Below are 21,428 nucleotides of genomic sequence, written 5' to 3' on the forward strand. Positions count from 1 at the left end.
TTTAAGAATTTAAGAATTTAAGAATTTAAGAATTTAAGAATTTAAGAATTTAAGAATTTAAGAATTTAAGAATTTAAGAATTTAAGAATTTAAGAATTTAAGAATTTAAGAATTTAAGAATTTAAGAATTTAAGAATTTAAGAATTTAAGAATTTAAGAATTTAAGAATTTAAGAATTTAAGAATTTAAGAATTTAAGAATTTAAGAATTTAAGAATTTAAGAATTTAAGAATTTAAGAATTTAAGAATTTAAGAATTTAAGAATTTAAGAATTTAAGAATTTAAGAATTTAAGAATTTAAGAATTTAAGAATTTAAGAATTTAAGAATTTAAGAATTTAAGAATTTAAGAATTTAAGAATTTAAGAATTTAAGAATTTAAGAATTTAAGAATTTAAGAATTTAAGAATTTAAGAATTTAAGAATTTAAGAATTTAAGAATTTAAGAATTTAAGAATTTAAGAATTTAAGAATTTAAGAATTTAAGAATTTAAGAATTTAAGAATTTAAGAATTTAAGAATTTAAGAATTTAAGAATTTAAGAATTTAAGAATTTAAGAATTTAAGAATTTAAGAATTTAAGAATTTAAGAATTTAAGAATTTAAGAATTTAAGAATTTAAGAATTTAAGAATTTAAGAATTTAAGAATTTAAGAATTTAAGAATTTAAGAATTTAAGAATTTAAGAATTTAAGAATTTAAGAATTTAAGAATTTAAGAATTTAAGAATTTAAGAATTTAAGAATTTAAGAATTTAAGAATTAAAATTAAAGAATTTAAGAATTTAAGAATTTAAGAATTTAAGAATTTCAGAATTTCAGAATTTCAGAATTTCAGAATTTCAGAATTTAAGAATTTAAGAATTTAAGAATTTAAGAATTTAAGAATTTAAGAATTTAAGAATTTAAGAATTTAAGAATTTAAGAATTTAAGAATTTAAGAATTTAAGAATTTAAGAATTTAAGAATTTAAGAATTTAAGAATTTAAGAATTTAAGAATTTAAGAATTTAAGAATTTAAGAATTTAAGAATTTAAGAATTTAAGAATTTAAGAATTTAAGAATTTAAGAATTTAAGAATTTAAGAATTTAAGAATTTAAGAATTTAAGAATTTAAGAATTTAAGAATTTAAGAATTTAAGAATTTAAGAATTTAAGAATTTAAGAATTTAAGAATTTAAGAATTTAAGAATTTAAGAATTTAAGAATTTAAGAATTTAAGAATTTAAGAATTTAAGAATTTCAGAATTTCAGAATTTCAGAATTTCAGAATTTCAGAATTTTAGAATTTCAGAATTTTAGAATTTTAGAATTTTAGAATTTTAGAATTTTAGAATTTCAGTATTTAATAATTGAGGAATTGAAGAATTTAAGAATTTTAGATTTTAGAATACGACCAAACACGTTTAAAATGGATTCCCAATACTCAATAATGCTGATTTCCTGAAAATGTTCTATTTTTAGTATTATTCTCTACTCCCTGATTTTTGGCATATTTTTGAGGGTGCAGTTAAAATTTCTACAGCCTTTTTTTTTAAATCGATCATAAATTGCAGAAGGCAAAACGCTTGTTTTTTTAAAGATAATAATGATTATAATGTGGAATTGGCTCAGATTAGGTTTTAATTTGTTGGTTTCTCAGTAAAGTGGTGCGCTAGTTTTCAAAAATTACTTTTTTGAAACAATTGTATTTTTCGGCTAAAATTGGTATAGAACGGTCAACAAATGTATTTGAAATCTTTTCAAATCCTTTCTAAAATTACCCAAAAATTATCGAATTTATCAGCATTTTTGTAAATGTAAAGCAGTCAACAAATGATTATTTTGAAAAGTGTTTCAGTTTATATTCGCTAAATCCTGATCTACAATGGCAAATCGCAGAATGTTGCGTTTGAAAACTTGATGATTGTTTTCGCAAGAGTTTGCGTAAGTTTGATTGTAGATGAAGTGCTATTGGAAAAGTACATTGGTTTTGTTTTTGGAACAACGTGCACAGATAGAATTCTTATGAGCAAACCCGTAAAATTTGTGTTGACGACATATCTCAAATCATTCACCGATGCCTCTGTGCTCTTGTACTAAGCATACTGATTTTCTTAGAGAGCACAGTGGTATAGATAAAACGTTGTCGATTTAAAAAATTGCATCTACATCCAGAAAATTGTAAACGTTTTTGTTCAAAAAATTTCGGCGATTTCGAAAACAACAAATGTATCTGAACTATTTTACGGATTCGCTTACAAGAGTTCTATCCGTGTGTACAAACAATGTTCCATTTAAATTTTAGATATTATTTTTTAATTATTTCCTTTTTTTATATTTGATATAAGAATATTTTTCTTCCAAAATTTCTGGGGGGGCACAATGTATGGGCTGCCCCCCCAGCCAAATTTTAGGGGGGGCAAAAAGTACCGTGCCCCCACAGAGTCGGCGCCCCTGACATAAATAGAATATTCAATTGCTGTATGGAAGACTTCATTCTTCCAAAGGGGGTTACAGATTCTTGTACATGAAAGTCTTCAATACAGTTAGTGAATAAAAGGTCTAAAAATGAATTTCTTTGGTTTTTTACATGATTGATTTGGAAAAGTCCATAATTTGCAATATTGTCAAAGAGAAAATGCTAAGTTTCCTTTTCCCCAATGACTGGGAGAAGAATTGCTTCATTTTCTTGGTCAGATATAAATTCGACTTTGCTTTGATTAAAGTCGCCATAAATGTGAAGTTTTACTTCCGGTTCCATTTTTGATGTTATGATTTCTACTGTTTTAAAGAATAGTTCATACGACTGTTTATTTGCATGGTCCGGCGGAAAGTATACTGATGCAAAAATGTGTACTTGGCCTGCAATAGTGGCTTTGGCCCAGACTTGTTCAAATTGAAAATGTTTTTCAGTTACAATTTCTTTTGGATTAAGTCTGGCATTTATGGCTAAGAGGACGCCGCCTCCTGACTTTTTCTGACTGAGATTTAAATTTCTATTGCCTCGGAATACAAAATAATTGTTTCCAAAAATTTCTTCAGGGTGGACGCTTTCGTCCCAGTTAGTTTCAGTTCCAAGAATAATGTCGAAAGAATGTGAGAGAATGTTTAAAGAAATTTCCTTCATTTTGCCTGGGCTTTTCATGCGATTGAAATTCTGACAATAAATTAGAATTTCATTCGCATTCTGTTGTTCCGTTGAAGAAATTTTTGGAGATATACTTAAATTATTAATAGTACTTACTGCCTCTTGCGAGGGTGTCATTTCTTCTTCCGTGTTAGAAGGCGTCAATGCTTGTAAAAATTCGACGATGTAGTCGGCAGGTAGAATTTGTTGGCGGTTTCGCGCGAATGCTGCAGGTATTGAAGTCTTCTAGTTGTTTGCTTAGGTGAAATTCCAATTGTTGAGTTGTATTCCATGAAGATGTTCATAAGATGTTCAGGTTCAGGAGGCAGGCCATTGGATGCAAAAAAGACATGCATGCTGGTTAGTGTTAGTCCGTCTATGCAGACGTCCGGTTTTTGGTCCTTCAGATACGCCAAGTATAGTCTGAGATTGTCATAGACTTTCGTTTCGCGGAGTCTGGCCAGCAGGAAACGGCCATCGCCGACTGCAGACTGTTCAGTTAGGCGTACTATGGGCGGCTTCATTGGGTCCAGACAGAACATACTGTCTGTTACTTCAGGAGTTTGTGATGACGTTTTTGCTGGCTGCGGCGTGGTGGCGTTTAGAGGTGGGACGATTGGCGTTTTTTCCTTCCGGTAGGGGTTGATGGTTTCCCCTTTTCGGAAGTTGATGAAGTTTGAATTTGATGTAGTTGGAGGTTGGCCAGAAAATTCGACCCTTGCCTGGTCTAGAAGTTCCTTGTCCGACAATTTGGTTGACGAATGAGTGAAAAAGTTGCTGCTACTTGCGTTGTCCTGGTCGAATTGATTGTGAGGGCCCTCACTTCATCGTGGACTGCTAAAATTATGTCCGAGGGGCATTTTTCTGCTGAGGCAATTGTTTTAATTATGTCATCCCGGTGGGATGACGTAATTTCCTGGATACGGCAGAATGATTCAGCGAGTTTTTGATTCTGGTCCGAGGTGGTGTCTTCAAATGCTTTTCTGACTTCGTTTAAGGGAAGTCCATTGCCGGTGCCTGTGTTAATACTGCCGAAAGTATTCGACTTGCGATTTCTGCAGATTTCTTAATTTCTTCCTGCAGGCCTATGATTTTATTATGCAGTTCATTAAGAGCTTCTTGGTTTGTCTTGTCATTGGTCTTGATGTGAGTCAAGATCATATGACTGCCTTCTAAATGATGCTGCATTATTTTTCTAATGTCAAAATAATAACCAAAATGGCATTTTTCATTCAAATTGCCAATTTTAACAAAATTTAAAAACTTTATTGATTGAGCGTATTTAAGAGGGACTTCTAAACGCTGCTTTTGACACATTGTTGGATATTTTAACCTGTTTCTTTTTGAAATATAAGGTATTTAATTAGGGTAAATATTGTTCCAAAAATACATTCATAATTGTAGACCGCCTGTACACAGTTTTGGCGAACTGCAAAAAACTATCATGATAAACATTTAGAACACCATAATACACAAAAAAATCCGATTGTTAAATACATTAAAGAATGGCACATCTTTTTCTGTGAAAATTCACATGTCTCATTTTTTGATGGGCCATCCTGTAGTAACAGTCAAATATAACATCAACATTTAATAAGAAATTTAAATTCATAACACAGCAAAAGATTTTTTTGTTTTTTTTTTAATGATATTGAAGCATGTTTTATTTACTACATAGCGCTTTTGATTTGTTAGGCAAAATTCTTTTCGTACACAACTACCACTACATGGTTTCGCAGATACTATTACACCGATGACCCGATGACGTAATCGATGATACTTAGGTTTTACAGCGTGACGTCATTTGACAGCTCGTGTGCACTGTATACATGGTCTTCGTCGATTGTCGACGAATTTCCCCGAACAAAATCGATGACCGCATCGAACTGTGCTAAGTCCATGTAAACAGTGCACTCCTTTCTAACCTCCAAATCGAGTTGGCGTAAAACCTAATAGCTTGCCAAAATAGTTGATGATTATTTTTTTGCATTTTCAGCTCGAAACGAGGAAAAGGAATTGAACAACTAATTGGCGGCCATTTTTTATATCATGATTTTCAAAATAATTCACGAAACAAGTTCAAAAATAATTATCGGAAATTAGTTTTACAGACTTCCAATGCAAATAGTAGTCGAACTTCCCCAACCGACAGAGGAATATCGCTTGAGACAGCAAGTACAGGAAATGGCAAAATTGATCAAAAAAACAATAGTAATACGAACAAAGAAGAGAGCAAAAAAACACTATCCGATCAAGTAAATGAGGGAAATAGTAGTCGAACTTCCCCAACCGACAGAGGAATATCGCTTGAGACAGCAAGTACAGGAAATGGCAAAATTGATCAAAAAAACAATAGTAATACGAACAAAGAAGAGAGCAAAAACACTATCCGATCAAGTCAATGAGGGAAAATACGGTTTAATACACACAGAACTCTTCAAAACTCCCATAATACGTCCTGGCGTGCTTAGCTATAAAACAAACTATGAGGTACCAAAGGATGATGCAAATAATTATGGTGGATTGAAAGATGATGAAATTTGGCTCTCGGAAGATCATTTATTAGTTTTGAATGGTGGTTCGGTAAACAAGATAAATGAAAAGGAAAAATGGCAACCAATTGACGATTATGTGGCTCCACAAAGACAAGTTAAACTTCCAGCAAATCCTAAAATACCGCCTCCATTTCCTGTCCAGCTTGCCGATGATGCGCCAATACAGTTTATCGGAAATAATAAACTTCCGATCTACAATCCGTTTACAAACCAGACAGTTTTTCTTTTCTCAAATGAAAGAGTCCCGGACATTCAAACCGGAGATTTCGTTAAAAAAAATACTACTGCCTGGAATGGAGAGAAAAATCCACCTTCAAAATTTAATGGATATCAATACCCACCCCCTGCGCCGTTACCCATTGGAGAACCAAACAAAACGTTCTCCAACCCATTCCTAAATCTTCCAGCACTACCACCTTTGCCAACTGGTTCAATTGATGAAAAAAAATAGTACAGATATTGACGAGGAAGATAATTCTTTGTATTATCCTCCTCCGTATAGTTTTGAATATGAAAGCAATTATACCAACCCAGTGTCGCCTGGGCCACTAGTGCCAGGCATAATTTTACCACCGCCGCCAAATTTCTTCGCTCCTCTAATGGAGATGAAAATATCGATGAGCACACCTACTAATTCTAAAAAGAATGTTATCAACTCAAGCATAAATGAACGCACTAAAAATATGACTTTTTCCAAAAAAAAATCTGGGCCTATTAATACTACTCAAACAAATGTCCTAAAATATAACATAGAAATTGAAAAGGTTGTAGTAAAGTCATTCCCCTCTAACAATGATACAAAATTGATTAAATCTGTGCAACCTACTCAACCTAAGCATTTTCCAAAAATTCAGAATAAGACTAAAACACCTGCAATTCAACTACAAACCGATAATTTCGTTGAAACCCCTCCACTAATTTCATTGAATCAACAAAATGTAAAAGGTAATCCTATTTACTTTGAATATTTTGATGCTAGAACTTCTTCTGTAAGTTCTGGAAATGAATACTCCTTTACTACTACTACTAAACCATTGACATCAACAACACCTAAACATGTATATGGAACGACCACGGCTTTTACTCCAATCATCATACAAGTATCTAGCAAGCGTCCACCGAATAAAACATACATACCGAGCAAGCAAAAAGAATCATCACGCATAATACCAAATATAGAAAATCTTCGCTACAAAACTATGCATGAATTCAATAAAGAAATAGAAAACATTCGTCACACACTTCGCTTGTATAAAAATTCGGCACCACCTGTAGACAATTATCGAAAATCAAAAGCAAGACCCAACTATGAATATCCGTTTGGAATATCGCCTACTAGGGTGCCACCTCAAATCCAAACCTCTTACATTCATTCGCAATATAGTGATCAATTTCATCCGGACGTTAAGTATCAACCCTATAATGCTGGGTTAACTTATCATTCTACTCCAATAGGAGTTTCACATCACGATCGTCTTCCAACATACGATAAACCTGACTCGTACGATAATAATTTTAATCGTTATCGAAATCCTTCCTTGAACGTTGAAATAACTAGCGCAAACCCTCATTTAGATTTAACATTTCAAACAGCAAAACCCAGCACCCAACTCAACCCATGGCCCCAACCAAATTGGTTTAGGGTAGAAAAGTTAAAGTGTTAGACATTCCCAAGCCATTAATCTCTAACAATGGAGCGAGTGGCTACAACACTAAAATATTTTTGCAAAACAAGTATTCAATTCCATCATATTCTGCACCTTCTAAACCTATTCAAGTCAGTACTTCTTATAGACAAAGTGATACAAAAAAATATGACAAATATTTACAATTGCAAACACAAGATTTGGCAAAAGACACTCTAGTTAACTATAAACATCCGTTACCTGCCATCAATTTTGATAGCGAATTATTGCCATATAACGGTCGAATATCAAAACCTCTGATTGACTACAAATTATCAGGTGATCAAGCTAGTGTTTATTATATAACTCCTCACGAGTTTAAGTACCAATAAGAGTATGCAACAACAAAAAACACTAAACGAACTATTACGGATTGTGATACATGAAAAACTGTGAGCCTTATTGATGCGGACGCTAAATTACTGTACATATTTATTTTAGAACTGAAATAAAAACAAAAAAATATTAGTTTCAATTCCTTAAACACGAAATCCGGCTTTAAAGCTATAATAGGGAAGGAGAGGGGAATAGAGTTATCTAAGCCCGATCTCACGCACACTAGTTTACCATTTGTTTTTGCTGGCGGGTACAAATTTTAACCTAGAAATCCATCGTGTACGTACACGCAATACATGCGCACGTAGATAACTCTATGATATTTTGCAGAGTTTCTATCAGAGTTATCTAAATGCGCATGTATTGCGTGTTTGTACACGAAGGGTTTTTAGGTTAAAATTTGTACCCGCCAGCAAAAACAAATGGCAAGCTAGTGTGCGTGAGATCGGGCTTAGATCGCTCTGTTTGATCCAAATCGAACCAGTTTCATCGAATTTTCTATCTTTGCTCATCTGCCTTGTAGGGGAAATATACTCTTTCTAATCAAACACCTATCTTCGATGCTTGATTAAAGCTCCAAAAATACTATTTAGGCTATAAACTTAACAGTAACAGCACCACCCCAAGTAAGCACGCAAATTTATGCCATTTACTGGCCAAAAAGATCAAATTTAATGCACTTTTGATCATAATTTATATTTTGCGAGACCACACACATCCACACGCAAGATCAGAGGTTAACTGCTTAACGAAAGTTGCCATCAACATCTTTTCACTTGCGCTAACGATTTCAAAGCGCTTAAGATATAAAATTGCTTCCAACTACCGGCAACATGTTCTTTTGCGCATTAGTTAGTCACTCACTTGAAAAATAATCCTGAAATATGTAAATAATTAGCAAGTACCATAAAAACCCGATTTAATCCCACCTGGGGTGAGAAAGAGCCTTTCTTACTAAAGAATATAACAATGGTAGAACTTCTTTCAATTAATAACATCGACTTTGTTTATTTATGACAGGCCTGCCCAACCTTTTCGGCTTAATTTTCACATTTTTGATCGTCAAAATTACAATTGTTATTTTTTCATGGTTTCTTTGATGGAATCGGTTCTCAGATGACCAGTGAACATAACTTTTCCAAAAGTTTGAAAAAATATTTATACAAGTCGTTTTTATCTACATTTTGCGTCAAAAATCAATCCGCGGGCCGGACCAATTTTTCACTTAAAACTTACATTTTTGCCTTTCTTACTAAAGAAAGGTATAGGTTTTACTTTAAGCTAGGACGTCATTTCCAGCTTCGTAAATATGTCGATTCAGCATGAATTTTAAACCGAAAAATCGCTAAAAAATCACACTGCATCGATTTTCGACGCTCTATCGATTCACCTTGACAGAACTCGTCTATCTCAAACCCTCGAATTTTGAGAAAATAAATTCCGTGGAGGTCGAGTGATGTTCGTATGTGGTAAAATTTTGCTAAATTTTGTGTCGCGCCGTTCTCAGCTTCTATAAATCCGATTTCGATTCTCCTAAATGTAGATGAAAGCTAGTGTGCTGAACCTGGGCGAGTTGCCGCGCAAATTTCGAAATATCCATCTGTTTTCGGATGTGTCTAGACTTTTCCAGAAAATACACAGTTTTCAAATGAAAATATGGTCAAAATTTTTCATTTTCATACCTTTTATTTATCTCAAAATTGCATTTTTCGAGCCCTACAACCTCCCAAATTTTCATCCAGATTCATAATATGGTTCTGGAGTTAGAGCCGTTTGATTGACCTACCATAAGAAACAAAATCCCTAAAAAAAGGTAAAAGCCTACCTGGTGACCTTCGCCAACATTTTTCATTTCTGATTTTATTCGAAATTTCTTGCTACATTCATAGTACAGACCATGAGTGAGCATCTGAAACAAATTCGACATCGATCGGCAATCCCGATCAATTTTTAGAACGATTTACTTTTGCCTTTCTTACTAAAGAAAGGTATAGGTTTTACTTTAAGCTAGGACGTCATTTCCAGCTTCGTAAATATGTCGATTCAGCATGAATTTTAAACCGAAAAATCGCTAAAAAATCACACTGCATCGATTTTCGACGCTCTATCGATTCACCTTGACAGAACTCGTCTATCTCGAACCCTCGAATTTTGAGAAAATAAATTCCGTGGAGGTCGAGTGATGTTCGTATGTGGTAAAATTTTGCTAAATTTTATGTCGCGCCGTTCTCAGCTTCTATAAATCCGATTTCGATTCTCCTAAATGCAGATGAAAGCTAGTGTGCTGAACCTGGGCGAGTTGCCGCGCAAATTTCGAAATATCCATCTGTTTTCGAATGTGTCTAGACTTTTCCAGAAAATACACAGTTTTCAAATGAAAATATGGTCAAAATTTTTCATTTTCATACCTTTTATTTATCTCAAAAATTGCATTTTTCGAGCCCTACAACCTCCCAAATTTTCATCCAGATTCATAATATGGTTCTGGAGTTAGAGCCGTTTGATTGACCTACCATAAGAAACAAAATCCCTAAAAAAAGGTAAAAGCCTACCTGGTGACCTTCGCCAACATTTTTCATTTCTGATTTTATTCGAAATTTCTTGCTACATTCATAGTACAGACCATGAGTGAGCATCTAAAACAAATTCGACATCGATCGGCAATCCCGATCAATTTTTAGAACGATTTACTTTTGCCTTTCTTACTAAAGAAAGGTATAGGTTTTACTTTAAGCTAGGACGTCATTTCCAGCTTCGTAAATATGTCGATTCAGCATGAATTTTAAACCGAAAAATCGCTAAAAAATCACACTGCATCGATTTTCGACGCTCTATCGATTCACCTTGACAGAACTCGTCTATCTCGAACCCTCGAATTTTGAGAAAATAAATTCCGTGGAGGTCGAGTGATGTTCGTATGTGGTAAAATTTTGCTAAATTTTGTGTCGCGCCGTTCTCAGCTTCTATAAATCCGATTTCGATTCTCCTAAATGCAGATGAAAGCTAGTGTGCTGAACCTGGGCGAGTTGCCGCGCAAATTTCGAAATATCCATCTGTTTTCGGATGTGTCTAGACTTTTCCAGAAAATACACAGTTTTCAAATGAAAATATGGTCAAAATTTTTCATTTTCATACCTTTTATTTATCTCAAAATTGCATTTTTCGAGCCCTACAACCTCCCAAATTTTCATCCAGATTCATAATATGGTTCTGGAGTTAGAGCCGTTTGATTGACCTACCATAAGAAACAAAATCCCTAAAAAAAGGTAAAAGCCTACCTGGTGACCTTCGCCAACATTTTTCATTTCTGATTTTATTCGAAATTTCTTGCTACATTCATAGTACAGACCATGAGTGAGCATCTGAAACAAATTCGACATCGATCGGCAATCCCGATCAATTTTAGAACGATTTACTTTTGCCTTTCTTACTAAAGAAAGGTATAGGTTTTACTTTAAGCTAGGACGTCATTTCCAGCTTCGTAAATATGTCGATTCAGCATGAATTTTAAACCGAAAAATCGCTAAAAAATCACACTGCATCGATTTTCGACGCTCTATCGATTCACCTTGACAGAACTCGTCTATCTCGAACCCTCGAATTTTGAGAAAATAAATTCCGTGGAGTTCTAGTGATGTTCGTATGTGGTAAAATTTTGCTAAATTTTATGTCGCGCCGTTCTCAGCTTCTATAAATCCGATTTCGATTCTCCTAAATGCAGATGAAAGCTAGTGTGCTGAACCTGGGCGAGTTGCCGCGCAAATTTCGAAATATCCATCTGTTTTCGGATGTGTCTAGACTTTTCCAGAAAATACACAGTTTTCAAATGAAAATATGGTCAAAATTTTTCATTTTCATACCTTTTATTTATCTCAAAATTGCATTTTTCGAGCCCTACAACCTCCCAAATTTTCATCCAGATTCATAATATGGTTCTGGAGTTAGAGCCGTTTGATTGACCTACCATAAGAAACAAAATCCCTAAAAAAAGGTAAAAGCCTACCTGGTGACCTTCGCCAACATTTTTCATTTCTGATTTTATTCGAAATTTCTTGCTACATTCATAGTACAGACCATGAGTGAGCATCTGAAACAAATTCGACATCGATCGGCAATCCCGATCAATTTTTAGAACGATTTACTTTTTGCCTTTCTTACTAAAGAAAGGTATAGGTTTTACTTTAAGCTAGGACGTCATTTCCAGCTTCGTAAATATGTCGATTCAGCATGAATTTTAAACCGAAAAATCGCTAAAAAATCACACTGCATCGATTTTCGACGCTCTATCGATTCACCTTGACAGAACTCGTCTATCTCGAACCCTCGAATTTTGAGAAAATAAATTCCGTGGAGGTCGAGTGATGTTCGTATGTGGTAAAATTTTGCTAAATTTTGTGTCGCGCCGTTCTCAGCTTCTATAAATCCGATTTCGATTCTCCTAAATGCAGATGAAAGCTAGTGTGCTGAACCTGGGCGAGTTGCCGCGCAAATTTCGAAATATCCATCTGTTTTCGGATGTGTCTAGACTTTTCCAGAAAATACACAGTTTTCAAATGAAAATATGGTCAAAATTTTTAATTTTCATACCTTTTATTTATCTCAAAATTGCATTTTTCGAGCCCTACAACCTCCCAAATTTTCATCCAGATTCATAATATGGTTCTGGAGTTAGAGCCGTTTGATTGACCTACCATAAGAAACAAAATCCCTAAAAAAAGGTAAAAGCCTACCTGGTGACCTTCGCCAACATTTTTCATTTCTGATTTTATTCGAAATTTCTTGCTACATTCATAGTACAGACCATGAGTGAGCATCTGAAACAAATTCGACATCGATCGGCAATCCCGATCAATTTTTAGAACGATTTACTTTTTGCCTTTCTTACTAAAGAAAGGTATAGGTTTTACTTTAAGCTAGGACGTCATTTCCAGCTTCGTAAATATGTCGATTCAGCATGAATTTTAAACCGAAAAATCGCTAAAAAATCACACTGCATCGATTTTCGACGCTCTATCGATTCACCTTGACAGAACTCGTCTATCTCGAACCCTCGAATTTTGAGAAAATAAATTCCGTGGAGGTCGAGTGATGTTCGTATGTGGTAAAATTTTGCTAAATTTTATGTCGCGCCGTTCTCAGCTTCTATAAATCCGATTTCGATTCTCCTAAATGCAGATGAAAGCTAGTGTGCTGAACCTGGGCGAGTTGCCGCGCAAATTTCGAAATATCCATCTGTTTTCGGATGTGTCTAGACTTTTCCAGAAAATACACAGTTTTCAAATGAAAATATGGTCAAAATTTTTCATTTTCATACCTTTTATTTATCTCAAAATTGCATTTTTCGAGCCCTACAACCTCCCAAATTTTCATCCAGATTCATAATATGGTTCTGGAGTTAGAGCCGTTTGATTGACCTACCATAAGAAACAAAATCCCTAAAAAAAGGTAAAAGCCTACCTGGTGACCTTCGCCAACATTTTTCATTTCTGATTTTATTCGAAATTTCTTGCTACATTCATAGTACAGACCATGAGTGAGCATCTGAAACAAATTCGACATCGATCGGCAATCCCGATCAATTTTAGAACGATTTACTTTTTGCCTTTCTTACTAAAGAAAGGTATAGGTTTTACTTTAAGCTAGGACGTCATTTCCAGCTTCGTAAATATGTCGATTCAGCATGAATTTTAAACCGAAAAATCGCTAAAAAATCACACTGCATCGATTTTCGACGCTCTATCGATTCACCTTGACAGAACTCGTCTATCTCGAACCCTCGAATTTTGAGAAAATAAATTCCGTGGAGGTCGAGTGATGTTCGTATGTGGTAAAATTTTGCTAAATTTTGTGTCGCGCCGTTCTCAGCTTCTATAAATCCGATTTCGATTCTCCTAAATGCAGATGAAAGCTAGTGTGCTGAACCTGGGCGAGTTGCCGCGCAAATTTCGAAATATCCATCTGTTTTCGGATGTGTCTAGACTTTTCCAGAAAATACACAGTTTTCAAATGAAAATATGGTCAAAATTTTTCATTTTCATACCTTTTATTTATCTCAAAAATTGCATTTTTCGAGCCCTACAACCTCCCAAATTTTCATCCAGATTCATAATATGGTTCTGGAGTTAGAGCCGTTTGATTGACCTACCATAAGAAACAAAATCCCTAAAAAAAGGTAAAAGCCTACCTGGTGACCTTCGCCAACATTTTTCATTTCTGATTTTATTCGAAATTTCTTGCTACATTCATAGTACAGACCATGAGTGAGCATCTGAAACAAATTCGACATCGATCGGCAATCCCGATCAATTTTTAGAACGATTTACTTTTGCCTTTCTTACTAAAGAAAGGTATAGGTTTTACTTTAAGCTAGGACGTCATTTCCAGCTTCGTAAATATGTCGATTCAGCATGAATTTTAAACCGAAAAATCGCTAAAAAATCACACTGCATCGATTTTCGACGCTCTATCGATTCACCTTGACAGAACTCGTCTATCTCGAACCCTCGAATTTTGAGAAAATAAATTCCGTGGAGGTCGAGTGATGTTCGTATGTGGTAAAATTTTGCTAAATTTTGTGTCGCGCCGTTCTCAGCTTCTATAAATCCGATTTCGATTCTCCTAAATGCAGATGAAAGCTAGTGTGCTGAACCTGGGCGAGTTGCCGCGCAAATTTCGAAATATCCATCTGTTTTCGGATGTGTCTAGACTTTTCCAGAAAATACACAGTTTTCAAATGAAAATATGGTCAAAATTTTTCATTTTCATACCTTTTATTTATCTCAAAATTGCATTTTTCGAGCCCTACAACCTCCCAAATTTTCATCCAGATTCATAATATGGTTCTGGAGTTAGAGCCGTTTGATTGACCTACCATAAGAAACAAAATCCCTAAAAAAAGGTAAAAGCCTACCTGGTGACCTTCGCCAACATTTTTCATTTCTGATTTTATTCGAAATTTCTTGCTACATTCATAGTACAGACCATGAGTGAGCATCTGAAACAAATTCGACATCGATCGGCAATCCCGATCAATTTTTAGAACGATTTACTTTTTGCCTTTCTTACTAAAGAAAGGTATAGGTTTTACTTTAAGCTAGGACGTCATTTCCAGCTTCGTAAATATGTCGATTCAGCATGAATTTTAAACCGAAAAATCGCTAAAAAATCACACTGCATCGATTTTCGACGCTCTATCGATTCACCTTGACAGAACTCGTCTATCTCGAACCCTCGAATTTTGAGAAAATAAATTCCGTGGAGGTCGAGTGATGTTCGTATGTGGTAAAATTTTGCTAAATTTTATGTCGCGCCGTTCTCAGCTTCTATAAATCCGATTTCGATTCTCCTAAATGCAGATGAAAGCTAGTGTGCTGAACCTGGGCGAGTTGCCGCGCAAATTTCGAAATATCCATCTGTTTTCGGATGTGTCTAGACTTTTCCAGAAAATACACAGTTTTCAAATGAAAATATGGTCAAAATTTTTCATTTTCATACCTTTTATTTATCTCAAAATTGCATTTTTCGAGCCCTACAACCTCCCAAATTTTCATCCAGATTCATAATATGGTTCTGGAGTTAGAGCCGTTTGATTGACCTACCATAAGAAACAAAATCCCTAAAAAAAGGTAAAAGCCTACCTGGTGACCTTCGCCAACATTTTTCATTTCTGATTTTATTCGAAATTTCTTGCTACATTCATAGTACAGACCATGAGTGAACATCTGAAACAAATTCGACATCGATCGGCAATCCCGATCAATTTTTAGAACGATTTACTTTTTGCCTTTCTTACTAAAGAAAGGTATAGGTTTTACTTTAAGCTAGGACGTCATTTCCAGCTTCGTAAATATGTCGATTCAGCATGAATTTTAAACCGAAAAATCGCTAAAAAATCACACTGCATCGATTTTCGACGCTCTATCGATTCACCTTGACAGAACTCGTCTATCTCGAACCCTCGAATTTTGAGAAAATAAATTCCGTGGAGGTCGAGTGATGTTCGTATGTGGTAAAATTTTGCTAAATTTTATGTCGCGCCGTTCTCAGCTTCTATAAATCCGATTTCGATTCTCCTAAATGCAGATGAAAGCTAGTGTGCTGAACCTGGGCGAGTTGCCGCGCAAATTTCGAAATATCCATCTGTTTTCGGATGTGTCTAGACTTTTCCAGAAAATACACAGTTTTCAAATGAAAATATGGTCAAAATTTTTCATTTTCATACCTTTTATTTATCTCAAAATTGCATTTTTCGAGCCCTACAACCTCCCAAATTTTCATCCAGATTCATAATATGGTTCTGGAGTTAGAGCCGTTTGATTGACCTACCATAAGAAACAAAATCCCTAAAAAAAGGTAAAAGCCTACCTGGTGACCTTCGCCAACATTTTTCATTTCTGATTTTATTCGAAATTTCTTGCTACATTCATAGTACAGACCATGAGTGAGCATCTGAAACAAATTCGACATCGATCGGCAATCCCGATCAATTTTTAGAACGATTTACTTTTTGCCTTTCTTACTAAAGAAAGGTATAGGTTTTACATTAAGCTAGGACGTCATTTCCAGCTTCGTAAATATGTCGATTCAGCATGAATTTTAAACCGAAAAATCGCTAAAAAATCACACTGCATCGATTTCCGACGCTTCGTCGCCAAGTCGACAAGTTGTCAAGTTGAGCTTCGAATACTGGCGCGAGAATGCTGGCGCATATGTTTCGGCTCGACTTATACTCGTTCGTAGTAGCTTGTACACATTATTAATAATCCCTTGCTTTCATCATAAGATTTTTTGTATCAAGTCGATGTTGTGAATTGAGAGAAGTTATATTCTTTTGTAAGAAAGGCTCTATCTCACCCCTGGTGGGATTAAATCGGGTTTTTTTTATATATAGTTGTTTTATTCAGTCAATGCAAATATTAAATCTAAGTGTTATTTAACAGATTAAGTGAACTTCAGTTTGTAAAAAGAAATCTAGAGCGTTAATGTCTACCAATCCATTAACTTTTTCAATGAAAATGACATAACAAGCAAATGTTTTAAGTATTGCTGCTCTCGTTCGTCTCCCGATACGCCGGAGTTCTGGTCGTGCTAACGCTTCGTAGGGAAGGTTGATTGTTGTTATTCCTTGCAGTTTCCCTTGCAGTAGAGCCCAGGCTCCACTAACTCGGCTGCAATCTGCTAGCTTGTGTTGTAAGGTGCCAACGAATCCACAGTGCTCGCAGTTTGGCGAAGGAGCCCTGTTAGTCCGGAAGAGTAGTTCTTGGTGCGATATTTTCTGGTTGACTGTCAGGTAGAGGCAGGTCTTCTCGGCAGTGTTTAATTCCTTTGCAGATATGTTCTTCCATATTCTAGTCCACAGCAGGCCGGGATGTTTTTGCATGATCTTCGGTTTTTAAGCACTGCACAGAAGGGGGCCCATGAACTGCTGAGCTGGATATCTGTGTCGAGTCTCGAAGTCGTTGTGGAGACATTAAAACGACCTGCAAAAATATTTTTTCAATCTATTATCAAAGTTATGTTCACTGGTCATCTGAGAACCGATTCCATCAAGAGAAACCATGAAAAAAAAATAACAATTGTAAATTTGACGATCAAAAATGTGAAAATTGAGCCAAAAAGGTTGGGCAGGCCTGATTTATAACGTCAGCACAAAAGAAAGTCTAATGATGAAAGCAAAGTATTATGATGATATTATGAGTATTATGAATGATATGATTTCCAAAATAAATAAAAAACGCAATTTTCACCAAAAGAATATTTTTAATCGTACAATATGTTTGTACGTTTCTACACGCAACCGAGATCGGCCGAATTTTGCGAGGGATCCCTCCCAAAACGAAGAAAAAACGCCCCCGTGCACGGACAGGCGAGTTTTACCGCACAATGCTTGTGAGGGAAATCCACGAAAAAAAGCTTCAAGCCGGTAACTGAACTTACACTCACACATGCATAACTTTTCACATGTATTGGTGCATTACTGTGTATCCATTGTGTGAATGTATTGGTGAATCAGGGCTGTCTGTGTGTTAGTGAGATCGGATGGAAAAAAATATTCCTCGCCAAATTAATAAAAAAATCGAGTCAAATTTGCAAATTTTATGAACCAGAGATGATTTATTTACATTTTCACAATACACAATAAATTCACTCAAACACTATTCACTGTTGTTCCTTTTATCTTGCCGTGGCGGTCCGAGATGAGTTTGTCGATGGCTGGAAAGAATCGAAGCAACCACTTCCGACCGCATCAAATCCGGCCTGATGACCGTATTCAGAAGAATCGACGACTTGGTCATCCTGCATCCTGCACCTCGAAGTGGCCACCGGAACCTAACCCGGGGACTTCCTGCAGCTACGGCCAATCTGAACTGAGCTTCGTATTTTGCCGGAGCTGAAATAAACAAAGGAAAAGGAAGTTAAAGTCTACATAATTAAAGTAACACAACAAAAAACTACTCTAGAATCATTCTGCAAGCATATACTTACATGACATAAAGATGTTTGGTCCACAATCTGTCCTCTGGTCGGATTAACTTCGGGAATTTTAATCCAACTTTACCGGCCAGCCGGCGACGGCCACACAAAAACGCCACTTGCCCGAGTGGTGGTTATCGGCTAACTGTCACTTTCTTTGTGCAGCGCAAGGTACATAAATCGTAGCGGGCATGTCGGATTTAATTTCAACAAAAATATAATTCAAAATAAAAAAAAAACTATCAGATTCGAGATTTGAATGAATTTGCTGAAGTTGCTTGAGAATAATTTCAATAATTTTTTAACATATTTACCGAAAAAAGAAATCGTACTTTTCTGAGCCGTTTGAATAATATATATTTTTGGGGCAAAAACCATCATACCTTCGTTATACATTAACATAGACGACGAGGAATCAAGCGATAATTACTGTTCTCTCAGAACAAGAAAAGCAGAATGCATACAAATTTTCATTTTAATTTGAACAAAAAAAAAACTATCAGATATCGCGATACATCCAAATTTTTAATGTCAAAAATTTTATGTCAGGATATGAAAAATTTAATATGTCAAAATGCCAATGTTTCAAAAAATTGTAAAAAAAATGTAAAAATGTAAAAATTTAAAAATGTAAAAATGTAAAAATGTAAAAATGTAAAAATGTAAAAATGTAAAAATGTAAAAATGTAAAAATGTAAAAATGTAAAAATGTAAAAATGTAAAAATGTAAAAATGTAAAAATGTAAAATGTAAAATGTAAAAATGTAAAATGTAAAATGTAAAATGTAAAATGTAAAAATGTAAAATGTAAAAATGTAAAATGTAAAATGTAAAATGTAAAATGTAAAATGTAAAATGTAAAAATGTAAAATGTAAAAATGTAAAATGTAAAAATGTAAAATGTAAAATGTAAAATGTAAAAATGTAAAATGTAAAAATGTAAAATGTAAAAATGTAAAAATGTAAAATGTAAAAATGTAAAATGTAAAAATGTAAAAATGTAAAAATGTAAAATGTAAAAATGTAAAATGTAAAATGTAAAATGTAAAAATGTAAAATGTAAAAATGCAAAAATGTAAAATGTAAAAATGTAAAATGTAAAATGTCAAAATGTAAAATGTCAAAATGTCAAAATGTCAAAATGTCAAAATGTCAAAATGTCAAAATGTCAAAATGTCAAAATGTCAAAATGTCAAAATGTCAAAATGTCAAAATGTCAAAATGTCAAAATGTCAAAATGTCAAAATGTCAAAATGTCAAAATGACAAAATGTCAAAATGTCAAAATGTCAAAATGTCAAAATGTCAAAATGTCAAAATGTCAAAATGTCAAAATGTCAAAATGTCAAAATGTCAAATTGTCAAAATGTCAAAATGTCAAAATGTCAAAATGTCAAAATGTCAAAATGTCAAAATGTCAAAATGTCAAAATGTCAAAATGTCAAAATGTCAAAATGTCAAAATGTCAAAATGTCAAAATGTCAAAATGTCAAAATGTCAAAATGTCAAAATGTCAAAATGTCAAAATATCAAAATGACAAAATGTCAAAATGTCAAAATGTCAAAATGTCAAAATGTCAAAATGTCAAAATGTCAAAATGTCAAAATGTCAAAATGTCAAAATGTCAAAATGTCAAAATGTCAAAATGTCAAAATGTCAAAATGTCAAAATGTCAAAATGTCAAAATGTCAAAATGTCAAAATGTCAAAATGTCAAAATGTCAAAATGTCAAAATATCAAAATGTCAAAATGTCAAAATGTCAAAATGTCAAAATGTCAAAATGTCAAAATGTCAAAATGTCAAAATGTCAAAATGTCAAAATGTCAAAATGTCAAAATGTCAAAATGTCAAAATGTCAAAATGTCGAATTGCCAAATTGTCAAATTGTCAAATTGTCAAATTGTCAAATTGTCAAATTGTCAAATTGTCAAATTGTCAAATTGTCAAATTTTCAAATTGTCAAAGTGTCAAATTGTCAAATTGTCAAATTGTCAAATTGTCAAATTGTCAAATTGTCAAATTGTTAAATTGTCAAATTTTCAAATTGTCAAATGTCAACAATTAATCAATTAAACAATTAAACAATTAAACAATTAAACAATTAAACAATTAAACAATTAAACAATTAAACAATTAAACAATTAAACAATTAAACAATTAAACAATTAAACAATTAAACAATTAAACAATTAAACAATTAAACAATTAAACAATTAAACAATTAAACAATTAAACAATTAAACAATTAAACAATTAAACAATTAAACAATTAAACAATTAAACAATTAAACAATTAAACAATTAAACAATTAAACAATTAAACAATTAAACAATTAAACAATTAAACAATTAAACAATTAAACAATTAAACAATTAAACAATTAAACAATTAAACAATTAAACAATTAAACAATTAAACAATTAAACAATTAAACAATTAAACAATTAAACAATTAAACAATTAAACAATTAAACAATTAAACAATTAAACAATTAAACAATTAAACAATTAAACAATTAAACAATTAAACAATTAAACAATTAAACAATTAAACAATTAAACAATTAAACAATTAAACAATTAAACAATTAAACAATTAAACAATTAAACAATTAAACAATTAAACAATTAAACAATTAAACAATTAAACAATTAAACAATTAAACAATTAAACAATTAAACAATTAAACAATTAAACAATTAAACAATTGAACAATAAAAAAATTGGTTTGTGGCATGTCAATCTTCCACCTCCCTGATAGATGAATATGTGCTGATTGACTGAAACAAACACGCACGCATACATCAACTCATCGCCGACTTGTTAGATGCAACTGCGCGTGAGTGTATGGTGTTTGCGAAATAAAATTGAAAGCTTTTCTTGTAATGGTATGCGTGAACTACAAAGTTTGTTTTGAGCGTGAGGGATTTCCGTACGATTTGAGCGTTGTCCCGTTCAATTCGATTTGGGAGGGCCAGCCTCACGGATTTCTCGTTTGCGTGTAATCAAACAAGCGTTTATGACAAACGCGATCATAACAAGCTTCCCAACAACGCACACCGCGGTTTTGGTTTTCTAGTTTCGGTACAAGCCCTTTTGTGTGACTGTGTTGGTGTTTTGGTTCATAGTACCAGCGCACCAAGCATTATCCAGCGCATGGCCACTTTGCCGTAAAACCCGAAAAATTGTACAACCCGAAACAGTCCCATGCGCAAGCACAGCAGTTATGCCAGCGCATATTGAACCGATTGTTATGTAATTTGAGTCCT

General features: G+C 33.7%; 1 protein-coding gene and 1 long non-coding RNA gene across 2 annotated transcripts; one reads left to right on the forward strand and one right to left on the reverse strand.

Moving 5' to 3' along the window:
* Nucleotides 1-3,457: 3,457 nt before the first annotated feature.
* Nucleotides 3,458-7,369, forward strand: LOC119769985. The gene is given in 3 exon segments (XM_038263988.1): nucleotides 3,458-3,467; nucleotides 6,070-6,101; nucleotides 6,103-7,369. Coding segments are annotated over 3 exon segments (1,266 nt in total). The 3' UTR covers nucleotides 7,327-7,369.
* Nucleotides 7,370-17,763: 10,394 nt separating this feature from the next.
* On the reverse strand, nucleotides 17,764-18,316 carry LOC119765171. Its single transcript, XR_005276540.1, has 2 exons — nucleotides 18,169-18,316; nucleotides 17,764-18,073 (listed from the first exon to the last, which is right to left on the reverse strand). It is a non-coding gene; the product is annotated as an uncharacterized LOC119765171 (long non-coding RNA).
* Nucleotides 18,317-21,428: the final 3,112 nt, after the last annotated feature.

The sequence above is a fragment of the Culex quinquefasciatus genome, chromosome 1 (assembly GCF_015732765.1).
Source record: "Culex quinquefasciatus strain JHB chromosome 1, VPISU_Cqui_1.0_pri_paternal, whole genome shotgun sequence".
Taxonomy (NCBI): domain Eukaryota; kingdom Metazoa; phylum Arthropoda; class Insecta; order Diptera; family Culicidae; genus Culex; species Culex quinquefasciatus.